At 38.0% G+C, this 21,998-nt stretch overlaps 1 protein-coding gene across 1 annotated transcript in view; it reads right to left on the bottom strand.

Annotated features, from left to right (window-relative positions):
- PCSK2 (proprotein convertase subtilisin/kexin type 2) overlaps window positions 1–21,998 on the bottom strand; it is a 257,323-nt gene that overhangs the window by 203,216 nt on the left and 32,109 nt on the right. The window contains exon 2 of the mRNA XM_081096978.1: window positions 9,035–9,139. Within this exon, the coding sequence (XP_080953104.1) occupies window positions 9,035–9,139 (105 nt within the window). The remainder of the gene's footprint in view (window positions 1–9,034; window positions 9,140–21,998) is intronic.

Raw genomic sequence — 21,998 nt, forward strand, 5'->3', positions numbered from 1 at the left:
TTGCTTTCTACCAGTTAATTTGTTTTATTTAAAAACTAGAGGCCCTGTGCATGAAATTCATGCATGGGTAGGGCCCCTAGGCCTGGCCAGTGATCAGGGCCAATCTTTGGGGCAACCAGTGGTGCGATTGGGGGGCGGGGGAGGTCCCCGTTGGCATCTGCCTTGGCTGTCCTGGAGCCTGCAGGCTTGGGGCAGCTCCTGTGTTGAGCATCTGCCCCCCCTGGTGGTCAGTGTACATCATAGTGACTGGTCATTCCATGGGTTGCATATTAGGCTTTTATTATACAGGATGTTTCCTGTACCTCTGTCTCTCCTCTATCTTTATTATCTAGCTTCAACATCACTTTACTTCAGTTCCAGAGGTCTCTGGTTTACTTTATTTTTTAAATATATATTTTATTGATTTTTACAGAGAAGAAGGGAGAGGGATAGAGAGCCAGAAACATCGATGAGAGAGATCGATGAGCTGCCTCCTGCACGCCCCCCATTGGGGATGTGCCCGCAACCAAGATACATGCCCTTGACCGGAATCGAACCTGGGACCCCTCAGTCCACAGGCCGACGCTCTATCCACTGAGCCAAACCGGTTCGGCCTCTGGTTTACTTTATTTCTCTGTTTGGAGTAGTCATGGCAGAGGTGCCCATGAACACTTGTTAGCCAAGGGAGGAGTCTTTCTTAGGAATTCTAGCTAATCTGTACCTCTAAGGCTCCAATAGTTGAAGGAATAATTTCATTCTATGTGTGTCTTTTAGACTTCCCCTACTCCACCAATGGCCAACTCTATATGTGCACAGCTTTATCGATAGGCCATGAACTAATATGATCATGCATCACAGACAATCATTTCCCTGTGAGAACCCCAATTTCAAATAGGTTGTTCCCTTGTCCAACCAGGAGAACTAAATCCAGATTGAAAAATATGGTCACCATTGTTGGGATGCGTTTTGAACTTTCACAAAGTCATGTGTGACTCAAGCACACATCCACCTTTTGTACTTCCACTTCTGGATAGAATAACCTTTTGGCCCAATTCTAGCTACAAGGAAATGAGAACATAAAGAAAAGGCAGCCAGAATGGCATCTGGAATAAAAGTTCTACAGACATACAGAATACTATTGTATTTGCCATAATATTTAAAAAAACTTACTATGCCTGTGTTTTTTAATAGGTAAAATATAATTAAATTTATCTGTTTCCTCTTTTCTCTCAAAAAGACCCTGAGACATGGAGAGATACCAAGATGGCAGCATAGGTTATCACCTATACTTGCTGCCTCTCACAGCCACACCAAAATTACAACTAAATGGCAGAACAACTACCACTCAGAACCGTGGGAAAGCTGACTGAGTGGAAATTCTACAACTAGAGAGGTGAAGAAAGTGCATTGAAACTGGTAAGAGGTGAGGAGGTGCAGAAAGTGCTGGCATCTGGATGTGCTGTTCTTTAAACCGGGAGGGAGATGCAAGCTCCTGCTTGCCCTGAATTCCAGTTAGGGGCAAGACTCTGGGGGACCCAGACACATGGGGAGAAACTGGACTGTCTGGCATTGGGACAGGAACATGAGGGTGGCTTACTTTTAGAGGTGCTTAAAGCAATCATTGTTCCTGCACGGGCGCATTGGACGTGGAGAACCAGGGACTTTTCCGGTTTAGGGAAGCCATTGCTGTTTTCTCTGCCCTGGTGATTCCCAGAGACCCTGCCCCTCCCAATTTACAACCCCACCCAAGTTGTGCGTATCAGCTTTTGCATATGAATGGCCTGTTCTTTTGCCTAAAACAAACTGCAACTGGGTCAGAGAGCCCCAGAGATTCCAAAAGAAGGCCCAATATCTGGTAGTAGCAGCAGCCTTGCTTCACAGCTGGGCCTTGTCTGGGCACTTCCAAACTCCATACAAAGAGGAGGAATCTGCAGATGTCTCTGTAGCTCCTGCTGGGCAGCCCCAGACAGTGGCTGACCTTGTACCTCCTTGGAGATGATAACGGATTACAACTCTTCACATCCATAAGTGACACACTCAAGGGGCAGAGTCAGTGAGCACCAAAGCCTTACTGAAGCAAGTCCTGCACCATAAGGGTGTCTCCTGCACAAAAGATCTTCCAGTGTAGACACAGCTGGTCACCATAGCCAATTGGCCTGGAAGTCAATTCCTCCCAGTGATACCAATAGCAATCAAGGGTTAACTACAACAAGACTGTGCAAACACCCCACAAAGGGGTGCACCAAAGTGTACACCTTAGGTGACTAGGGAGGCTGAGCCACTGGGCCCTACAGGACACCAACCACACAAGGCCACTCTATCAACTCAAGGAGACTTAGCAGCTACCCAGTACATAGAAACAAACACAGGGAAGCAGCCAAAATGTGGAGACAAAGAAGTCATAAATGAAAGAAATGGATGAAAGCAAAATACTGGATATCACGTTCAAAACCACAGTTATAAGGCTACTCTAGAAACCTCCAAGAAATTTAGTGAGACCCTAAAGGATATAAAAAAGGACCAATCAGAAATTAAGCATACACTGACTGAAATAAAGAATAATATACAGAGATCCAACAGCAGACAGGAGGATCCCAAGAATCAAGTCAAAGATTTGAAATATGAAGAAGTAAAAAACACCCAACTGGAAAATCAAAAAGAAAAAAGAATTCAAAAATATGAAGATAGTGTAAGGAGCCTCTGGGACAACTTTAAGCGTACCAACATCTGAATTATGGGGTTGCCAGAAGAAGAGAGAAAGCAAGATATTGAAAATATATTTGAAGAAATATTGACAGAAAACTTCCCCTACCTGGTGAAAGAAACAGACTTAGAAGTCCAGGAAGCACAGAGAACTCCAAACAAGAGGCATCTAAAGAGGACCACACCAAGACACATTATAATTAAAATGCCAAGGGCAAAAGACAAAGAGAGAATCTTAAAAGCAGCAAGAGGAAAAAAAAGTCAGTTACCTACACGGGTGTACCCATACGATTTTGAGCTGATTTCTCAACAGAAACTATGCAGGCCAGAAGGGAGTGGCAAGAAATATACAAAGTGATGAATAGCAAGAACCTACAACCAAGATTACTCTACCCAGCAAAGCTATCATTTAGAATTGAAGGTCAGATAAAGAGTTTCACAGACAAGAAAAAGCTAAAGGAGTTCATCACCACCAAACCAGTATTATATGACATGCTGAAGGGTATTATCTGAGAAGAGAAAGAAAAAGGTAAAGATAAAAATTATAAACAACAAAGTGAAAACAAATACATATCTATCAACAAGTGAATCTAAAATTCAAGTGAATAAAAACTCTGATGAACAGAATAAACTGGTGAATAGAATCGAATCAGGGACATAGAAAGGGAGTAGACTGACAATTCTCAAGGGGGAAGGAGGGGGAAGGGGTACAGGAAGAGATTGGACAAAAATCTTACACCTATGGATGAGGACAATGGGGGGGGGGGGGTAAGGCCATGGGGTGTGGTGGGAACCAGGTGAAGGGGAGCTATGGGGGGGGGAAGAGAAACAACTGTGATAATCTGAACAATAAAGATTTATTTTTTTAAAAAAGAGCCCGAGACACAGCACATTCTAGAAGATAAATTGGAGAATTCCTATACATTTCTTAGTGCAGTATCTCAAAATCTCAAACTTCACTATTTTAGAGTTAATAAATATAAAGATAAGACAACCTATTCTTTGATATAAATTCTTATATGAAAGTAGATTTTATAAAAGATAATGGTGTTTTCACTTATTTTTCCTAAATTTTAATCTAAGTGGTCAAATATAAATCAAAGGAAAGATACAATATATACAAGTGGCATGTCATTATCATAAAATACTATGACTGATATTAGGTATTTGAGAAGAATTAGAAGCTAAGTTTAGCAATTGTGACAAAATTTTATGTAACTTGCGGAGGAGAGTAAATAATTTCTTTGCTTGCTTTGAACGGTCGAAGTTCCAGTATTCTTTTCATAAAGATGTATATGGATTGTGAATAAATTGCTATGTGGTTGCTCTGATCATCTCATGGACTCCTTCAGATCATATTTTCCATGTCATCTATGCTTAATCTTTCTTATCTAAGTCTATGTAGCACTGTACAAAATGTTCACTATTCATGGCTAAATTACCCCATCTGAGTTAGACCTAAAAGCATTATTGTGTCATGTCAGAAAAAGACCCAAAGTAATTACAAGCTGGTCCTAGCTCTGTCAACCACCTGAGTCTCAACCATGATAATAAATCCATTTTTGAAAACAATATCAACTATTGTATTTTTAACTCGCACAAACAAAGAAAGCCTAGTTTACTCATTATTTTGATGTTTACTAACAAATCACACCAGTCACATCCAGTTAATTTTAAAGAGTAGGTAAAATTCTCTTTTGTTCTGGTGGTATGGTTCTGTGGGATTTTTGAAGGACTATCCTGGGAAACTAACTTTTGTGGGTTTTTGGAGTACATTAAAGCTTCACAAATATGCTCAGATTAGACCCATGAAAAACAAAAATAGGTCATATAACTCAAGTGGTTGTCATCTATGATCATTAGATATGTACATACATTTAGATAAGGAAAACATCTGTTCTTTGAGACAGGGAACAGAGAAACATTTTCTGTTGACAGATAGGAGTTTCTGACTCATAAAATTAAAAGAGGTTTAGAAATGATTTTAAATAATAATTGTAAGACCTAGCAAAATTGTTTAGGGAAGGTAATAAATGTTTATAATTCTTGAATTGAATATAACTCCTCTCAACAAAAGAAGTTCAGGTTATTTTTGTTAAATTATTGGGCTTCCATATGAGTAGTGTGTGTTGCTCATTGAACAATGTGAGTTTGTGTTTTTAATGTATTTTATTTCAATGCTATGTCATCAGATACCCAAAGATAGTTCAACAGAAATGTGAACAAATATTATCTTAAATACATTTATTTTCCACATACTTGTAGAAATTTTGGGGTTTGATATGTAGACCATGGACCACAATTAGGTTTGGTGTCAAGATTTGTTGATGCTACTCTTAGCCAGAGATTAACAAATCTCACCTGGATGTATTTATTATATTTTCAAGTAATTTTAGCTACCAAAACTTTTTAAACATATTGTTCTTGCTTCAGTGGTTGTACTAGGATGGTGAATATACCAGGAATATAGTGTGCTAGACTTTGGAAATAAAAAACTGATTCTTCATGAGATTCTCAGTGACAAGATTTAGAAATAATGAAATGGTAATTGGTTTTCTTTACTCTCAATTAAGAATGTATCTAAAGGAAGAGGTTACAAAAAACTATACTTCTGTTTCCTAATGGTTGCACATTTTAGAATAGGGTTAAAAATATATGATGAGAGCCTGGCTGGCATGGCTCAGAGGTTGGCCATTGATCTATGAATCAGGAGGTTTCAGTTCGATTCCTGGTCAGGGCACATGCCTGGGTTGCAGGCTCGATCTCCAGTGTGGGGCCTGCCAGAGGCAGCCAATCAATGATTCTCTCTCATCAAGATGTTTTTATTTCTCTCTCCCTCTCCCTTCCTCTCTAAAATCAATAAAGATATTAAGAAAATAAGACGAGAAAAAATAATACTACTTCATGAATTAAAACCCCGAAGAAAAATTATTAATCTACTATGTACTCAGAACTGCAGCATACCAAGATACCCAGAAAAACAAAAAACAAAAAACAAGACACAACTTTTGCTTTTTATCATCTAAATGATGCTTTTCAACATTCTGCTAATCCTTTTAGCAGAAAGAAATGGAAAGGCAAGAACTCCTTTGAAACAGTCTGTATCAGACTCTATTTTCTTACTATTGCCCTGTATACTGATGAGCATATATATACATGTTAAAAGCAACACTTTATTGGCCTAGACCAGTGGTCAGCAAACTCATTAGTCAACAGAGCCAAATATCAACAGTACAACAATTGAAATTTCTTTTGAGAGCCAAATATTTTAAACTTAAACTATTTAGGTAGGTACATTGTTATTAACTTAATTAGGGTACTCCTAAGGCTTAGAAAGAGCCACACTCAAGGGGCCAAAGAGCCGCATGGGGCTCCCGAGTCGCGGTTTGCCGAGCCGCGATTTGCCAACCACTGGCCTAGACAAAAAGCACTTATGATCCTTTTCTATTCTTTCTATTGTTTTCCTTAAAGATAAAAATTAGTTGCTAAGTGAGGGACACACATCCTTGGAATTTCTATTCTGAATTTAGAGCAAAATCAAAACCAGATTTTGTTCTCTCCTTTTCTTGTTTATTTCTTGGGTTGGTAGCAGACCTTGGTGTTTTCTTTGGCTACAAAGCTAGGTGGGTGGGTTCATCCCTGGGAGCCTGTAGCAGCTCAAGCCTCCTACTCTATGTGCCTGGTTCCTTGGGCTTTGCATTCTTCTTCACAAGTGGGAGGACAGCCAGTGAAAAAGGCCAGGAAGCAACGCAGAGACAGGAGGAAAAAGGCACCTGGGGCCAGAAACATGTTTAAGTTTGTAGGTCTAGAAGACAACACGTTTCAGAGATTGATAGAACAACTTGCTTTTAATGTCTTGAGTCATAAGATGTAACTTGCAATATCTATGCAAGAGACAAAAGCCTGGATCAACAATCATTTCTGGCTACCCGGTTCTTCCCCTTTTCTCTCTATACTTCTATTTACTTTTTCTTTTTTTTTTTTGGAAACCTGTTTTAATGTGTTTGAGAACCCAAAATGTGAGGCATCCTAACACTCAGACCTATTTGCCCTTTTGTTTAAGGTGTATAAGCTCATAAGGCAGAATCCTCACATTGCTACTTTTGCAATGCTCATAGCTAAAGAATAGTCATCCCCATGTTTTGCTGTCAGCTGATGCCAAAATTAGATGACCACAAGAATATCATACAGGAAAGACTCAGGCCTTAATCTAATATTTTAAAACAAGGCAGCCGTCACTAGCAGTTTGTTTTTTTAAATAAAGAATTATGAGATTTTATGCTTTATTTCTTTCCTGGAATGATTTTATTATTGACAACGAACTTGACGTTTAACCTTAATGATAAGACAGAGAAAAGGTGCAGGAGATTTATGATCTTTAGTTTCCCTGCTATTTTTTGTTCATCTTCATGGGCAGGGAAGATGAATACCTCTACCAGGTAGAGGCAGAGGACTCCCACGGCCTTTATAATGGCAATGAAGGTAGAATGGATGCCCCTTTTGGTTAAAGTAGATAATATTTTGAGGAGGAAAATAAATGATTAGAATCACCAGTGCATGATTTCATTTCTTATTACCCAACCCATCTTATTTCCTTCTCTTTTTGAGACATCACTCCTCACTTTAAGAATCAGCATTTCAAAAATCATTTCAAGTAAGTGCAAGAATAAGAAAACTTTAGCCTAACAACCCTAAGAAGTTTCTCTGAACCAATGACTTCTTAGTTTCACTGTTCCTCAGTTCTCTTTCCTAGCCCACATCTTTCAAGCATCTTTCCTTCTGCTCCAGTTTCTTTTCTGTGTTTCTTTCTTAGTGACCTTGGGGCAACATCTTTAGTCATGGAAGAGGAGAAACCAATGGGACTTATAAGAAAATATATAAATAAAAGGAAAACAATTGGCCATAAAGGGTAAGATCAAGATGCTATGTAGGGAAAACCAGTGTCCTAGTGGACCAGAGTGGTCTTTAACTACCGTTGCCCACCCTGGATTCACAGATGAGAAAGACAGGATCCCTGTCCATGAGCTTCTCAAGGGCATCCGGGCACTGAATTGTAGTCAGGCTAAGGCTGCTATAACACAGAAAAGAGAACTTCTCCCTTGGTTCCAGCTTCTACAACAGACATTTTGAGAATGCCTGGCATTGGCTGGCAGCACATGCAGCTTGAATCTTAGTCTGACAGTAAAGATGAAGTGGCTTCTCAGAGTAGAATTTCCACTACAGAAAATGTGGGATCCCCTGGGTTGAGGAATTAAAGGCAAATTGCTTATGACCTGTTAGTTGGTGATCTGCTGGGAACCCTGTTTCATCTGCATTGCTAATTAAAGCCTGAATTAAACTCAGTCAAATGTTCATATGAAATGCCTCACCAGAATGAATTTACAAATTCCATAAGCTCAAAAGGAGTCTCATGTGTAAATCTGTAACTCAAATGTCTGACCCTCTTTATATCCACTTTCCTTCAAGAGTCCTGGTGAAGAGGTTATGCATCTTCAATGCATAGAGAGCAACTTGCCTGGATTGTTAATTTTCCTCTTAGTGAATTGCGTAGGGAAAATCAGAATCTATCCAATTGAATATAAATAATGTAAATATATGGGATGCCCACAAAATATGAAGAGGAAGTCTTCAGTGATGACCATTTTTTATTCTGAAAACAGAGAATGGGAACACTGAAAAAGTTGCCACTTTGGTTAAGATGATAAGTTTGGCTGCAGGAATATTGAATTTAAAGGAAAAATAGAAAATGAGACCTGGATTCCAAGAATAAGGTAAAGATTGGAGGTTAAAAAAATAAGGACATGAGCATTAAAAAGACCATTGAAATATGGTGATAAATTAAGTCAGTGTGAGAAAATACAAGGTGAGAAGAGGAGCTGAGATGCTCCCATGACTGCAACCATCATGGATACTGAGAAGCCCACTGCCTATTGTGAGCTCATTTTCTCTATTTCTAATATGGGGCATGACAACTTCCTCAGAGCATGAGGATACACCAGTAGAAATCTTCTATAAAATGACTCCCTAACCTGCTTGGTGTCTTTCCACCCATCACAGGCCAAAACATCTTCCCAGGCAATCAGAAGGTCTCACACAATAATGCAGGAGAAGACAAGCCAGTAAAGGGTGGTATCCTTGTTACTCTTCTCCCAGTCCTATTAAAGGCTTATTTATAATACACAAGATAGAGGAGCAGAGAGTCCTCCGTGCCACTCTGCCAAGGATCCAATTGGCCCATCTCAATACATCGAATGGCTTTACTTCAAAATTCCCTGGCAACCCTCTTTATAATACCCCAGTGAGCCTGCATCTGGTGGCAGAAATTGGAAGATAGGTTTCCAGGAAAACTTACCCTGGGGTCTCTCTCCAGCAGCTGCTTGTGGTGTAGGCTGCGTTTTCTCCTGGCCTTTGCAAGGCCATTGTGATAAAAGTGGTACAGGCCTTCAGTGAAAGGGAGCTGTGAAGAGTCAAACAGACACATGAAATGGTTAGCTTCCGAGGGTGGCCCCAGAACAGGGACATCAAAGCTGGAGCTGCATGTTGAGGCTCCATAGGATAGAAGTTTTTATGAGAAAACCACTGACAACCCTCAGAAATAGAGGACCATTCAGACTTGGTCCTCTATTTCCCTTTCACTGTACTCTTTCCCCTTTTTCTCTCTTTTCTTGCTATTACCCTTCCTCTCCACAAATACCTTCTATTCTGTCCTCCATTTCTTTAGTTTCTACCCATCTTTCAATTTTCTGTTGTCTTCCATGGAGCCTTGCCTTTATATTCATACCTACACCAACTTCTCCATTCTCCTCTCAGACTAGTGTTTGTTCTCCATACTGGGTTGCTCCAGCATTGTGTTATGACCTAGTTCTGTCTTCACATTAGATTATCTGTCTTATGTCTTGGACTTTCTCTGTGACCCCTTGATGCCTCCATCATGCTGGGCACAGTGTAACCATATAAATCTACTTAGTACCTGCTGGATGACAGGCCAGGTTTCCCTCTATCTCCCTTTCCTAAAGATCCTTGGCATTAGATATGAGTCTCAGATCTAGTTAGAGAAACCACAATAGTAAGAGCTTGTTTGGGACTCAGGGCCTATAAAAATCTAGGACAACCTAAAGAGAACTGTAACTGGTTCTATGATTCAAGGAAATTTGGTGAGGGAAATCTTGACCTAGGAATTAGGAGACCTGGATATGGCTCATGTCTATTATCATCTAACATTAGGCAAGTCATTTCCCCTCTAGGGATATTTTTCTCTTCTCCTTTATGAAAATGGAGCCTCAAAATTCCCTGATCTCTCCCCTTTCTCCATATATCTTCGTATTTATAAAAATATGTTGTTTGTAGCTCTTAAATTGATCAAGAAATTTAATCAAACCCTCAAAAATTATAGCCCAAATCATGGACATATATGCATTTCTCTGGAGCTATAACACATGGTTTTCATAAGATTCTCAAGGGGTTCTTGAACCAAAAGCATTTCACTACTCTAAGTGTTTGTTATTGAAACTTTTAAGTATGTACGTTGCCACCTATGATTTGGAAGAAAAGGGAAGGGGATGTGGATGCTTTGAACTAAGGTTTTACCAATGTAGGTGGAGCCAATTTGAGATTTTTAGATCAAGCATATCCCAATATACACACAGAGACCCTTATCAAAGAATAAATAAAATCTTATTGATTCAGTCTTTAAGGAAATCTCAGTTCAATAATTAGTTGACCACAAAGCTAATAAGCAGAGATTGAGTGGTATGTTATAGGAAGTCACTAAAAAACAAAACAAAACAAAACAAAACCAAAATACAGTAATAGCCACAATAGCAAAAGCAGTAAACCCAGAGAGTATATTCTCTCTCTCTCTCTCTCTCTCTCTCTCTCTCTCTCTCTCTCTCTTTCTCTCACACACACACGCACTTGGAGAACAGGTGATTCCAATGTCCAGGGTTACCACATTGTATTACTTAAAATGTCCAGTTTTAAAAAAATTATGAGACACACACACACAAAATGAACATATGACCCATACATAAGGAAAAAAGCAGTAAATAAAAACTTTCTGAGGAAGCTCAGATGTTGGACTTACTAAACAAAGACTTTAAATCAGCTCTTATAAATATATTAAAAGAACCCATGTCTAAAGAGAAGGCAAATATTAGATGATATGTTAGCAAATAGAGAATGCTAATAAAGAGATAGATATTATTTAAAAAGAACAAAATAGATATTTTAGAGCTAAAAGTATAATAATTGAAATAACTTTTTAAATGGAAGGTTTCAATAGGTTTAAGTTGGCAGAAGAATCAGCATACATAAAGATAAGTCAATTGGGATTATTCAGTATGAGAAATAGAAAAAGAGAATAAAGAGAAATGAATAGTCTTGTGAGACACTATCAAGGATACTGACATAAACATAATGGGAGTCTCAGAAGGATAAGAAAGAGAAAGGAGCAAAAACAATATGAAAGTAATAATGTTAGAAAACATTTCTAATTTTATGAATTTAATTACAAATTAATTATACATTTTATAAAATTAATATATACACCCAAGCTTATCAAATTCAAGGCAGGATAAAATCAAAGAGATGCACACCTAGACATGGCATAGTCAAACTTTCAAAAGTCAAAGATAAAGAGAGAATCTTGAAAGCAGCACAGTAAGAAAAAAATATATGAGATGTTCACTAACATTAACAGTGACTTTTTATCTGAAGCTATGCAAGTCAGAAGGCAGCTAAGCAGCATGTTCAAAGTGCTGAAAGAAAAGATGGTCAATTAAGAATTCTATATTTAGTGAAACTATCCTTAAAAAGTTAAGAAGAAATTCATACATTCTTGGAAAAACAAAATAGAGAGAATTCATTGCTAGCACATCTGCCCTGGTGGAAGTGCTACTAGCACTTCTTTAGACTAAAAGGAAAGGACACTAAACATTATGTAAACATACATGAAGAAATAAATAGCAACAGTAAAGGTAAATAAATAAGTAATGTAAATGCATTTTTGTTCGTACCAATCTTTTTCCTTCTATCTGATTTAAAGACAACTACATAAAGCAATAATTGTACAACTATGTTTATGGATTTATAATGTATAAGGATATAATTTTTACAATAATCACACAAAAGAGAGCAAAGGAAACATACATTGGAAAAAAGTTTTTATATACTTTCAAAATTAAGTATACTTTTGTACTAAATTGTTTATAATGTTAATTGTAATCCAAGAGTAACCACTAAAAAATAACTAAAAATATAATAAAATAAACAACAAAGTACTTAAAATGAACACTAAAATAATTGACTCAAAATAGCAATTTTTGAGGAATACAGAAACAAAAATTATCTAAGATATATAGAAAGAACATAACGAAATGCCAAGTGTAAATCTTACCTCATCAAATGTAAAGGAATTGAAAACTCTAATCAAAACCAAAAATGGACAGAATTGATGAAAGAACTCAACATCATTATTCTACTATATGCTTCCTATAAGATATACACTGAGTGGCCGGATTATTATGACCACCCATCAGTACTTCGTTGGGCCACCTTTTGCCTTCAATACTGTGGTGATTCTTCTTGGCATTGACTCCACGAGATATTGAAAGGTGATGCGAAGAATCTGACACCATGCCTGATGAATAGCACTGTCCAGTTCTGTGAGATTTGATGGTTGTGGAACCAGCTGCCTGATGGCTTTTTTAACTTCGTCCCACAAATGCTCAATTGGATTGAGATCTGGTGATTGTGGGGGCCACCTAAGCAAGGTAAAGTCTCCCTCATGTTCTTGAAACCACTCCTGCACAATATGAGCACCGTGGCATGGCGCATTGTCTTGTTGGAAGAAGCCATCTCCATTGGGATATGCCATCAACATGATAGGATGAACTTGATCAGCAACGATACTTAGGTATTTTGTGCTATTCAGATGTTTATAATGATCTGGCCCTCTAGCAACTTCAGCGGGAAATTATAGCTAATTTGTCTACAAATGTCAGGTGGTCATAATATTCTGGCCACTCAGTGTATATTTTAGATTTAAATATATAAATAAGTTGGAACTAGAAGGATATATATACATATCCCTCTACTTATACATAAACATAACCATAAGGAAGGAGGACTCACTACAAACATATTTGACAAAAATGATTGTAAGGAAAAAATTGTTACTATATAGACAAGTAATGACTTTTTATGACAATGAACGCATTAATCCGTAGTAAAGAGAAAGAAATGTAAACATATATGCATCTGGTTACAAAGCCCCCAAATACATAAAACAAAATCTGACATAATTGAAGAGAAAAATATGATAATTCATCACTAGTAGTTGGAGATATAAGCTAATTTTCAACAATGTATGGAACAAACAGGCAGATCAAAAATTAAGTTGGATACTTAAATAAAACTATAAACCAATTAGACTTACAGATAGACCATTTTACCCCAAAACATCAGATACATATACTTTTCAAGTACTTGTGAAACTTGTTTGTTTTTTTTTTAAGATGAATCATATTTTAGGTCATAAAACAAGTCTCAATAAATTAAAAGGAGTAAACTAACAAAGTATGTTATCTAATAATAATTTCTAATTACATTAAAAATTAATAGATAAATTTGAAAATTCAGAAATAATGTAAAAATTAACATACTTTTAGATAATCAATGATTCAAAGAAGAAATCACATTGAATATTAGAAAATATTTTGAGTTTAATGAACAAAAAACACAGAATCAAAACTTATAGAATGCTGTTAAAGTAATGCTTAGAGAGAAACTCATAGCTGTAAATGCCCATAAAAGGAGAAAATCTCAAATCAATAACCTAACTTTGAGCCTTATGAAACTAGAAAAAGAAGAACAAACTAAATCCAAAGCAAACAGCAAGGAAATCAGAGAAACTGGAAGATTCAAGTTGTAATAAATGAAATAGAAAATAGAAAAATAATGGAGAAAATAAAAAACCAAAAGTTATTCTTTGAAAAGTTCAATAAAATTGATAAACATCTAGAAATACTGACCAAGAAGAGAGAAGACTCAAATGAGTAAACACAGTAATGAAAGAGGAGACATTACTAACCACCCACCGAAATACTTTAGGAAGTACCAAAAATAATTGCATGGCAACAAATTAGATAAAATTGGTGAAATAAATAAACTCTTAGAAAGACATAAATTTCCAAAATAGATTCAGAGGATAAAATATTTGAATAAGTAAAGAGATTGAATTGATAATTTAAATACTTTCTGCAAAATAAAACCCAAGGCCCAGATGACTTTACCAGTGAATTCTAACAAATGTTGACAGAATTTATACCAATTCCTCATAAAATCTTCCCCAAAATGGGAGATGATGGAATACATCCTTGCTCATTTACTGAGGCTAATATTACCCTGATACAAGAACCAGACGAAGATATCACACATAAAATGAGAAAATTACAAATATAGACCAAAAAATCTTCATCAAAATATGAGCAAACTGAATCCAGCAACATATAAAGAGGGTTATGCACCATGACCAAGTTAAATTTATCCCAGGAATGCAAAGTTGTTTTAATAGTTGAAGATCAATGAATCTAATTACCACATCAGTAGAATAAAGGACAAAACCACATGATTATTTCCATAAATGCAGAAAAAACATTTGACAACATCTAACACTTTTATGATAAAAAATTCAAAAAAACAGAATGAAAGGGAATATCTTCTATCTGATAAATGTGTCTAAAAATTCACAGCTAACCTATTTAATGGTGAAAGGCTGAATGCTTTCCCCTTAAGATCAGAACAAGACAAGAATGTCTGCTCTTGCCACTTCTATTCAACAGTGTACTGGAGTTTCTTGCCAGGACAGTTAGAAAAGAAAAAAGGAAATAAAGGCATCCACATTAAAAAGGGAGAAAACTTATCTCTATCTGCAGAAGACATTATCTTGTTCATAGAAATTCCTGAGAAAAATGTTAGGGGCAGAAATAGAATAGTGGGGACTAGCTATAGTTACAAGAAATATTAATCATGCTCTGTGAAATATTAATTATACTGTAACTGTGACTGTTCTGATGAGAGACAGCACATTCTGACCTAGTTGAGAGTAGTACGCCCTGGGACATGGGAGTTAACCTGGGAATGCAGTCCATGCTCCTTTGCGGAGAACTGCCTATCATCATGGAAAGATTAGCAACCTTGTTACTAAAACAATCTGGTGTGGAGACGCACTCCCTTTGTGACCCCCAAGCCTGCATTACCTGCAACCATTATCCCTTACCTACTTCCCCTGCTTGTAATTCCTGCTTTCCCATGTAATCTTTGTCCTTCTACCCAATATAAGCAGCTGGCTTATGGGGAGGAAGTGGGTAGGGCAGATTTTCGTGGATGACCTGCTGCTCTCCTATACTGTTAGCATGATTGGCATAAACACTCATATATGATTCAACCTTGTCTCTGCTTAACTGGCTCAAGTAGTGACAAGCAGCCTGGACCCATTAGTTGCCTGGTTTCATGTCTTTTGTGCATTTTTCCATTCCTTGTCATAAGTCAGGCACTGTATTTGATGCTAGAGAGACAAACCTAACTATGAAATGTTTCAGCCTGCAAATAGCTCATACTCCACTGGAGAAATCGGATTTGCACACCGCAGCAAATTAATGGTGCTCTGTGATACAGTGGTTTAAGGGCATGAGTTCTAAAATCAGACTGCCTGGTTCTAATTTCTGGCTCTCCCATTTAATAGCTGTATGACCTTGGGCAAGTTATTGAACTCCTCTTTCTGGGCCTCAGTTTATTCACTTTATAAAGCCATTCCTTCTCATCATGACAATTAAGTGGGATAATGCTAAGAAAGAGTTGAAAATTATGCCTGGCACACAGTGAGCACTCATTTTTATCATTAGAATACAGTGTGCTGTAACACACTATGGACAAGGGGCCATTGGGACACAACAAAGTATTATTTCAGTCAGAAGGACTATGTGGGGAATGTTTCATGAAATTTCTGGAGAAAGGGAAAGGTATTCATACAAAAGGAATCTTTTATATCAAAGTATATATTTTCCTGATGTTTTAACTTTGTAGAGTATGGTTATTTAGAAAACATAGGCACACGTTTTCTGAGACTTTTTCCATCCATCAAGTGATGAGGCTCATGATTCCAACCCTTGAATCTGGGAAATGTGACGGCTTCAGTTAAAAGAGTATGATGACAGTGATGTCATGTGACTTCTAAGGCTACACCATAAGAGATCACGCAAATTCTGCCTTGTTCGCCAGATACTTGCTCTTAAAGTTCTGACTTGCCATTTAAGAAGTTCAACTACTTAGGCTGCCATTGAAACAGGAGTTTTTTTGGGTGAAAAAAAGACAGGTTTTAGGAAATTTTAGAAATTAAGGAGACTGTGGGGGAAGCACAGGGCTGCAGAGCAGCCCAAGGTATATTTCCATAGAATAGGGAAGCGGAAAAGCTGCAACAGGCACATTTCCATAGAATGAGGGAGCTGGGAACAGCAAAAGGTCTATATTTACAAAATAAAGAGAAGGAAGCCCTTCATCCAGAAGGAGAAGAAGAAAGCCCAAAGGGAATAGGAAAACAATAAGGAAGGGAGAGGGGGAGAACCTCACATGTTTCATGTGAGGTTTGACCTTTGAGCCTAGGAGTTACTGTAGTAACCAGTCGGGAAATAGTGACCAATCAGAGAGGATACCAAGGCACCAGGATCAGCAGCCTTTCTAAGCCATAGGGAAAAGGAACTCAGTGGGACCCTTTTCTCCTCCCCACGTGGGAGTCCACTCTGTGGGACTCTTTCCCTCTCCCCACGTGGGTGTCTGTACTTGTTCTTCAATAAATCTCTACCATTGCTATACTACCCTCTGTCCGTGGATTCATTCTTCGACTCTAATGGACAAAGAATCCGGGTTCCAGTCCAAAAATTCCATTTCACCATGTTAGTCTTCCAGTCATCCCATTTCACGTGCTAAATATATGAATGAAGACTTCTGTCATTCCAGTCATTCTTCAACTACTGTGTCTTCTTCAAAACAGAGTTCCCATGTAGACCACTTTGCCCTGTTTAAATTTATAATCCCAAACTCATGAGCATAATAAAATGGTTGGTTTATACTAAGATTTAGGTTGCTTTGTTACTCAGCAGTGCATAACAGGAACAAATAACTAGCTGGAAAAATAAAAAGTTTTATTCCTTTAGCTTTCAGGGTTGTCCAAACTTGAAACTCTACAATAATATTAGTTCTATCTGTCCAGCTTGGAGAAGCTCAGAGAGTGGCCCTTAAGGGCCATTCCTAGCACAAGGGGAAGAGGCCTGGGCCAGAGGAGTAGATACTGGATGAACTACAAGGGCACGGCAAGCTTGGCCGGGGGTCTGGTGTGTGAATACAGATCTTTGAGAACATTGCAGCTTTTGTGATTTAGTTTCTGTTCATTCGAAACCACATTCTCTAGGGCAAAGTAAACATAAATATTTCATGTATATTTCCCAAGGCAGTGGTTCTTGAATGTTTTTTCTGTTTAATCCTGCTGAGATACTCAGGATAACGTTAAGCTTTGATCAAAAAAAGAGGGAGGGAAGTAGGAACGGCGAAAAAAAGAAAATGTAACTATGCTGACCTTTTGCTCTCTAAAGACTTGAGCCTCAGACCACTGTCAGGTGGGGTGAACTTGCAGTTTTCTTTCCTATTGTGGAAGGCAAGATAGATCTGGGAATTTTTAAAACTAGAAAGAAACTGTGAAGTTGTCAAGCTCCAGTGAGTATTAGAGAAACATTATTTTGGTTTGTTTTACCGATTTTTTCGAAATAAAATTTGAACAGAGGCAAAGGAAAACTCTTCTTTATGTTATAGGATAATGAAAAGCCAGGAACATTCCAGGACAAGTGGAATAGGGAAACTGAGGCAGGAAAATTAAACAACGCCAAAAAGTTTTGCAGGCCTCTTGCAGCAGAACTTATCTTGAGAACAAAGAGTTAAAACCTCTCCTTCTCATAAAAGAATTCAGGAGGGGAGGGGGAAAGGAAGAGGGAGAAAAAGAGGAGGTATCTGAATTCAAATAATATAGACTAGTTAGGGCAAATCATCCTGAAGCTGTTGAAACAGCAGGAAGGAGGGGGAAGAAGAGGGCTGTCTATCTCATCTCTTTGTTAGACAGTGAAGCCAGCAGTCAGATTTGTCAAGATAAAGTTCCCAGGTGCTTCTCATAAATTGTGGAAAACCATAATAAAGAAAAGGGGGATCTTCAGAATTAATCTGTACCAGGATATCTAGCAGAGGAATTTTTTTTTTAAATAAAAACCTTATAGACAGGAGGGTATATAAAGCAGAAACCCTCCATCTCACTTGCTCTTCAGATTAGCTGAGACCCTGTCTGTGCTTCATAAACCAGAAGTATAGATTTACTTGCCTTGCTTCTTGAAGAAATGTGCCTGCTTTAATTTTTAAATAACTTCACTTTCTTTAATTTTTAAAATAAATTCACTTTAAATAAATTCACAACATTTACTAGTAAATTCACTTAAGTGAGAAAACAGGAATCGGAGTTGGGGATAGTCCTCTCCTACTGACTCCCAGATAGCCCCTCTCTGGTGTCTGCGAGCGGTGCCTGTCACAGCTCTGTTTTCTGTCTCTATGAATCTGGGAATCCTAGGTACCTCTTATAAGTGGAATCATACAATGTTCTTTTTGTGACTGGCTTATTTCACTCAGCCATATATCTTCAAGGTTCATCCATATGTAGTATTGTTAGAATTCCCTTCCCTTTTAATACTAGATAATATTCCACTGTATGTATATATCACATTTGTTTATCCATTCAGCTATTGATGGGCACTTGGGTTTCCTCTACCTTTTGGCTATTATGAACAATGCTGCTGTGAACATGGGTGTACTTGTATGCTATTTTTGCAACATTTTGTAAGTCTAATATTGTTTCCAAATTGAAAGTTTAAAAATGTAAAAATATTTTAAAAATTAAAATGGAATGTCCTTAAGAGGTCATCCCCTATTTTGTAAAACTACTGTTTGAAATTCTCTGCTATTTAGATAGTCCCTTATTCTGTAAAGTCAACTCTGCTATTTTTAAACAGTCCCTTATGCTGAAAAACTAACTTTGCTTTCTAGCCTGCTTGTATAATAAGGAAGATAAACTTAGCTGTCTGACCTTGTAGGCCAGAGACTAGATATACCCATACTCTCATGCCATGCCAGATGTATGTTTTAATTGGATAGAACTGTGTTGTTTTCAAGACCACAAGCTTCCAGTGAGATAACTACTAAGCACACATAGGGCTGGCTCTTTAATAAAAAGAAAATTTCTGCTTGTTGCGAGGCTCAGAAGTTGAAAGGCATTCAGTGGACCTCCACCTCTCTAAAGCATTGTTTGGTTCTTCTCTGTTCTCCTGCAACAAACTGACTGATCATAGATTTAGAAGATTAACCTGTAGGTACTGGTTATTTTTCTGAGTCCTCTTTGCCTCTTGCCTTTGGAGTGTAGATCCCAAATCTGCTGCTCTCTGAGGACCTGAGAAGCTACTGCCTGAGAAGATCATTGTCCAAGCATGAGACCCAACACAGGCAGGGAAAGAAAGATGCTGGGTGACTTACAGTGGTAGAGGGTACTTCTTGCCAACACTGACCTCAGTGATGTAAAGCTCAGCAGGTTTCTTAAGGGTAATGCTAATCTCACAAATAGAAAAGACATTAAAAATAGTCTTAAGACCCCAAACACTCATCTGTCTATTCCAGTTAGAAACAAAGCTCTCACATATGTCAACATTTTATCTAGTTTCAAATGTTTTCTTCATTTAAACACACACACCTTTTCTTCTTTTATCCCATCACCTTTTTCTCTTAAGGCAAACTATGCATGGTTCTAGAATGAAGGAGATAAAAGGAAGTGAAAAGAAGAATTTACAGCAAAAGGTTCAGGCTGAGTGACAGTATAATAATGTTGCTAAATCAGACTTGCAGAGTTTTTAGAAATTCTCATTATGCCATAAAATTTTATGGATCCCAGCAGCACTCCTCATTGCCTCTCTTCATTCCCTATTGCTTCCTTTTCCCACTGATAATCATAGCTCCAAGCTAAAGCTCCTTTCTGAACCCACAGGGTCCCTTTCCTCAACAGCAGGGAACTCCAGGGAACTGGCAACCAACTGTAAACAGATAAGGTGCATCCTTGTGGAACCCATTTCCTGCTTCCCTATAGATTAGAGTTCTTTTCCCTTAGGCAATCCCTGGATGCTCCAGAGATGTGTGATCATGGCCTCCACCCCAAAGTTTGTGCCTTTAAGCATTTACTTGTTTCAGGAGAACCCATTGCTGCTTACAGAGTCTCCAATGGGTACAGCATCTCCAAATGGTTAAGACTCTCAAGTTCAGACCCATTGCCTTTCCTTTGGCAGCTTTCTTTGCATTTATTCATTGTGCTGGTTTTCAAGCCTAGTGGCAAGTTTAGTTTGATAGAACATTAGACATCATTCCATGTATAAAGATCTTTATAATTTTATTTTCAAGAGGAGATGCTATCGAGAGGTTTAAGGGATAAAAACTGGAAAACAAAACAATACATCAAGGATTAAAAATTGGCTCAGCTGATAATTACTTGTCAATTTCATTTTGGGTTCTGCATTTTACAGATGGGATAGGCTTTGCATTTTACTGACATTTCTCAAGACGATTCTTGATTTCTCTGAATTACTCGAACTCATTTTTGAGTGAGGCACTGCGCTCTGCACTAACAATGGGAGGAAAGGGAACCTGGGGGGCCTCAAGCTCTCTGTTCTACCGGTATTTACAAGCCTATGAGGAAACACACTAACAAAAAAACTATATTGTGCAATTGACAGAAACATATAACATTACAGAAACAAAGAAGGATAGAAGAGATCATGGCTGCGAATTAGTCAGAGGGAAGTATGGAAAAGAGAGTAGGATAGAGGGATAGGCTGAGAACTTCTATGGAGAGAGGCACAATCATTCAGTGTGATTTAGATAGTATTATGTGGATGAAAAGGGGCCACATGCTAACCTGATTAACTCGGGGAAGGCCTGTGTGGCAGCCTTGCAAACTCAGAGACCTAACAGTAACCACAAATGATGATCTGAAATTAAAACTTTTTAAATTAAAAAGCAGTTTATAGTAGGTAGTCATGTCCTAGGCACGTATCTTCCCTGACAAATATCAATTTTGATCTTCACTGAGCCTATTGTCTTTTTGCATCTAGATAACACACCTTTGGAATGTATGGGTAATTTGTAACTTCCCTGTTATCCAGACCCCTCAGGACACAACCAATGCTCAGGAGGCCAGGGCAGAGACCACAAATTCCGTCATTGTTATTGTTATTGTGATAATTGTTGACTGCTAACTATCCTGTATGCACCTATGTAAAAGCAGCACTTGTCTACCATTTTACTTTTTATCCAATCGTAGAGGTTTCCTCACTTTGCTTTCTCCCACCTCCCTAATCTATCACCAATGGATTTCATGTGAACCACTCTCGTCTCCTTCTTTGATGGTAATTTATAAAAATAGGCGAAAAACCACCATTATTTGCAGCATTATCTTAATTCATTGAGATTCTGCTTTCCGGCAATTGTCAACAATTTGGTTTAAATAAATTCACAAAAATTCTTTATAGGTTTGAATGTTTCTTATGTTAACAATTGAAAGGCCTCTTCTTGCCTCAAAAGATTCCTGCTCAACCCCTTTCTAAATCTCGTGTGTGTGTGTGTGTGTGTGTGTGTGTGTGTGTGTGTATTGAATGCTTAGTCTCAGGAAAGTTAAATTTCTCAGCAGATTTGCTGATCAGATGGAGATTTCTAGGGTCAGAAAGAAAGGGAGGAGAATTAAGAGAGTCAGGAAAGGTGGTACCAAAGGCATAGTCTGCCTGTATTACAACCATGTCTCACCCCGGACAATCTCTCGTTTATAGGTTCTAAATACTCAGGTGTACTGACTTGCATCTTTTCACCAACAAAAGTTTCTCCTCCTTAAAGCCTGGAGCTAGGATCACACATTTCAGCTATTTGAATCCTCCCAGTTCTTTCCATCTTGCTTTGGAAAGAAAAGGACACACATTGGGTCTGGAGAATAACAGGTAAAGACCACTTCCTCTCCTGCTCAAGACTTCATTTATCTTAAGCTTCTACAGGACCATATTAATTGCCTCTGCTGTCAGGCTCTTAGGGGATTCACAAAAAAGCTCAGAGAATGTGATCGATGGCTGAACATAGGGGAGATAGGTCAATCCATGGAGATAGGTTGCCACTCTGATAGCTGAGGAGCCCCAGGGGTCCTC

This window comes from Myotis nattereri, assembly GCF_964212035.1.
Source record: "Myotis nattereri genome assembly, chromosome: 8".
Lineage (NCBI taxonomy): Eukaryota > Metazoa > Chordata > Mammalia > Chiroptera > Vespertilionidae > Myotis > Myotis nattereri.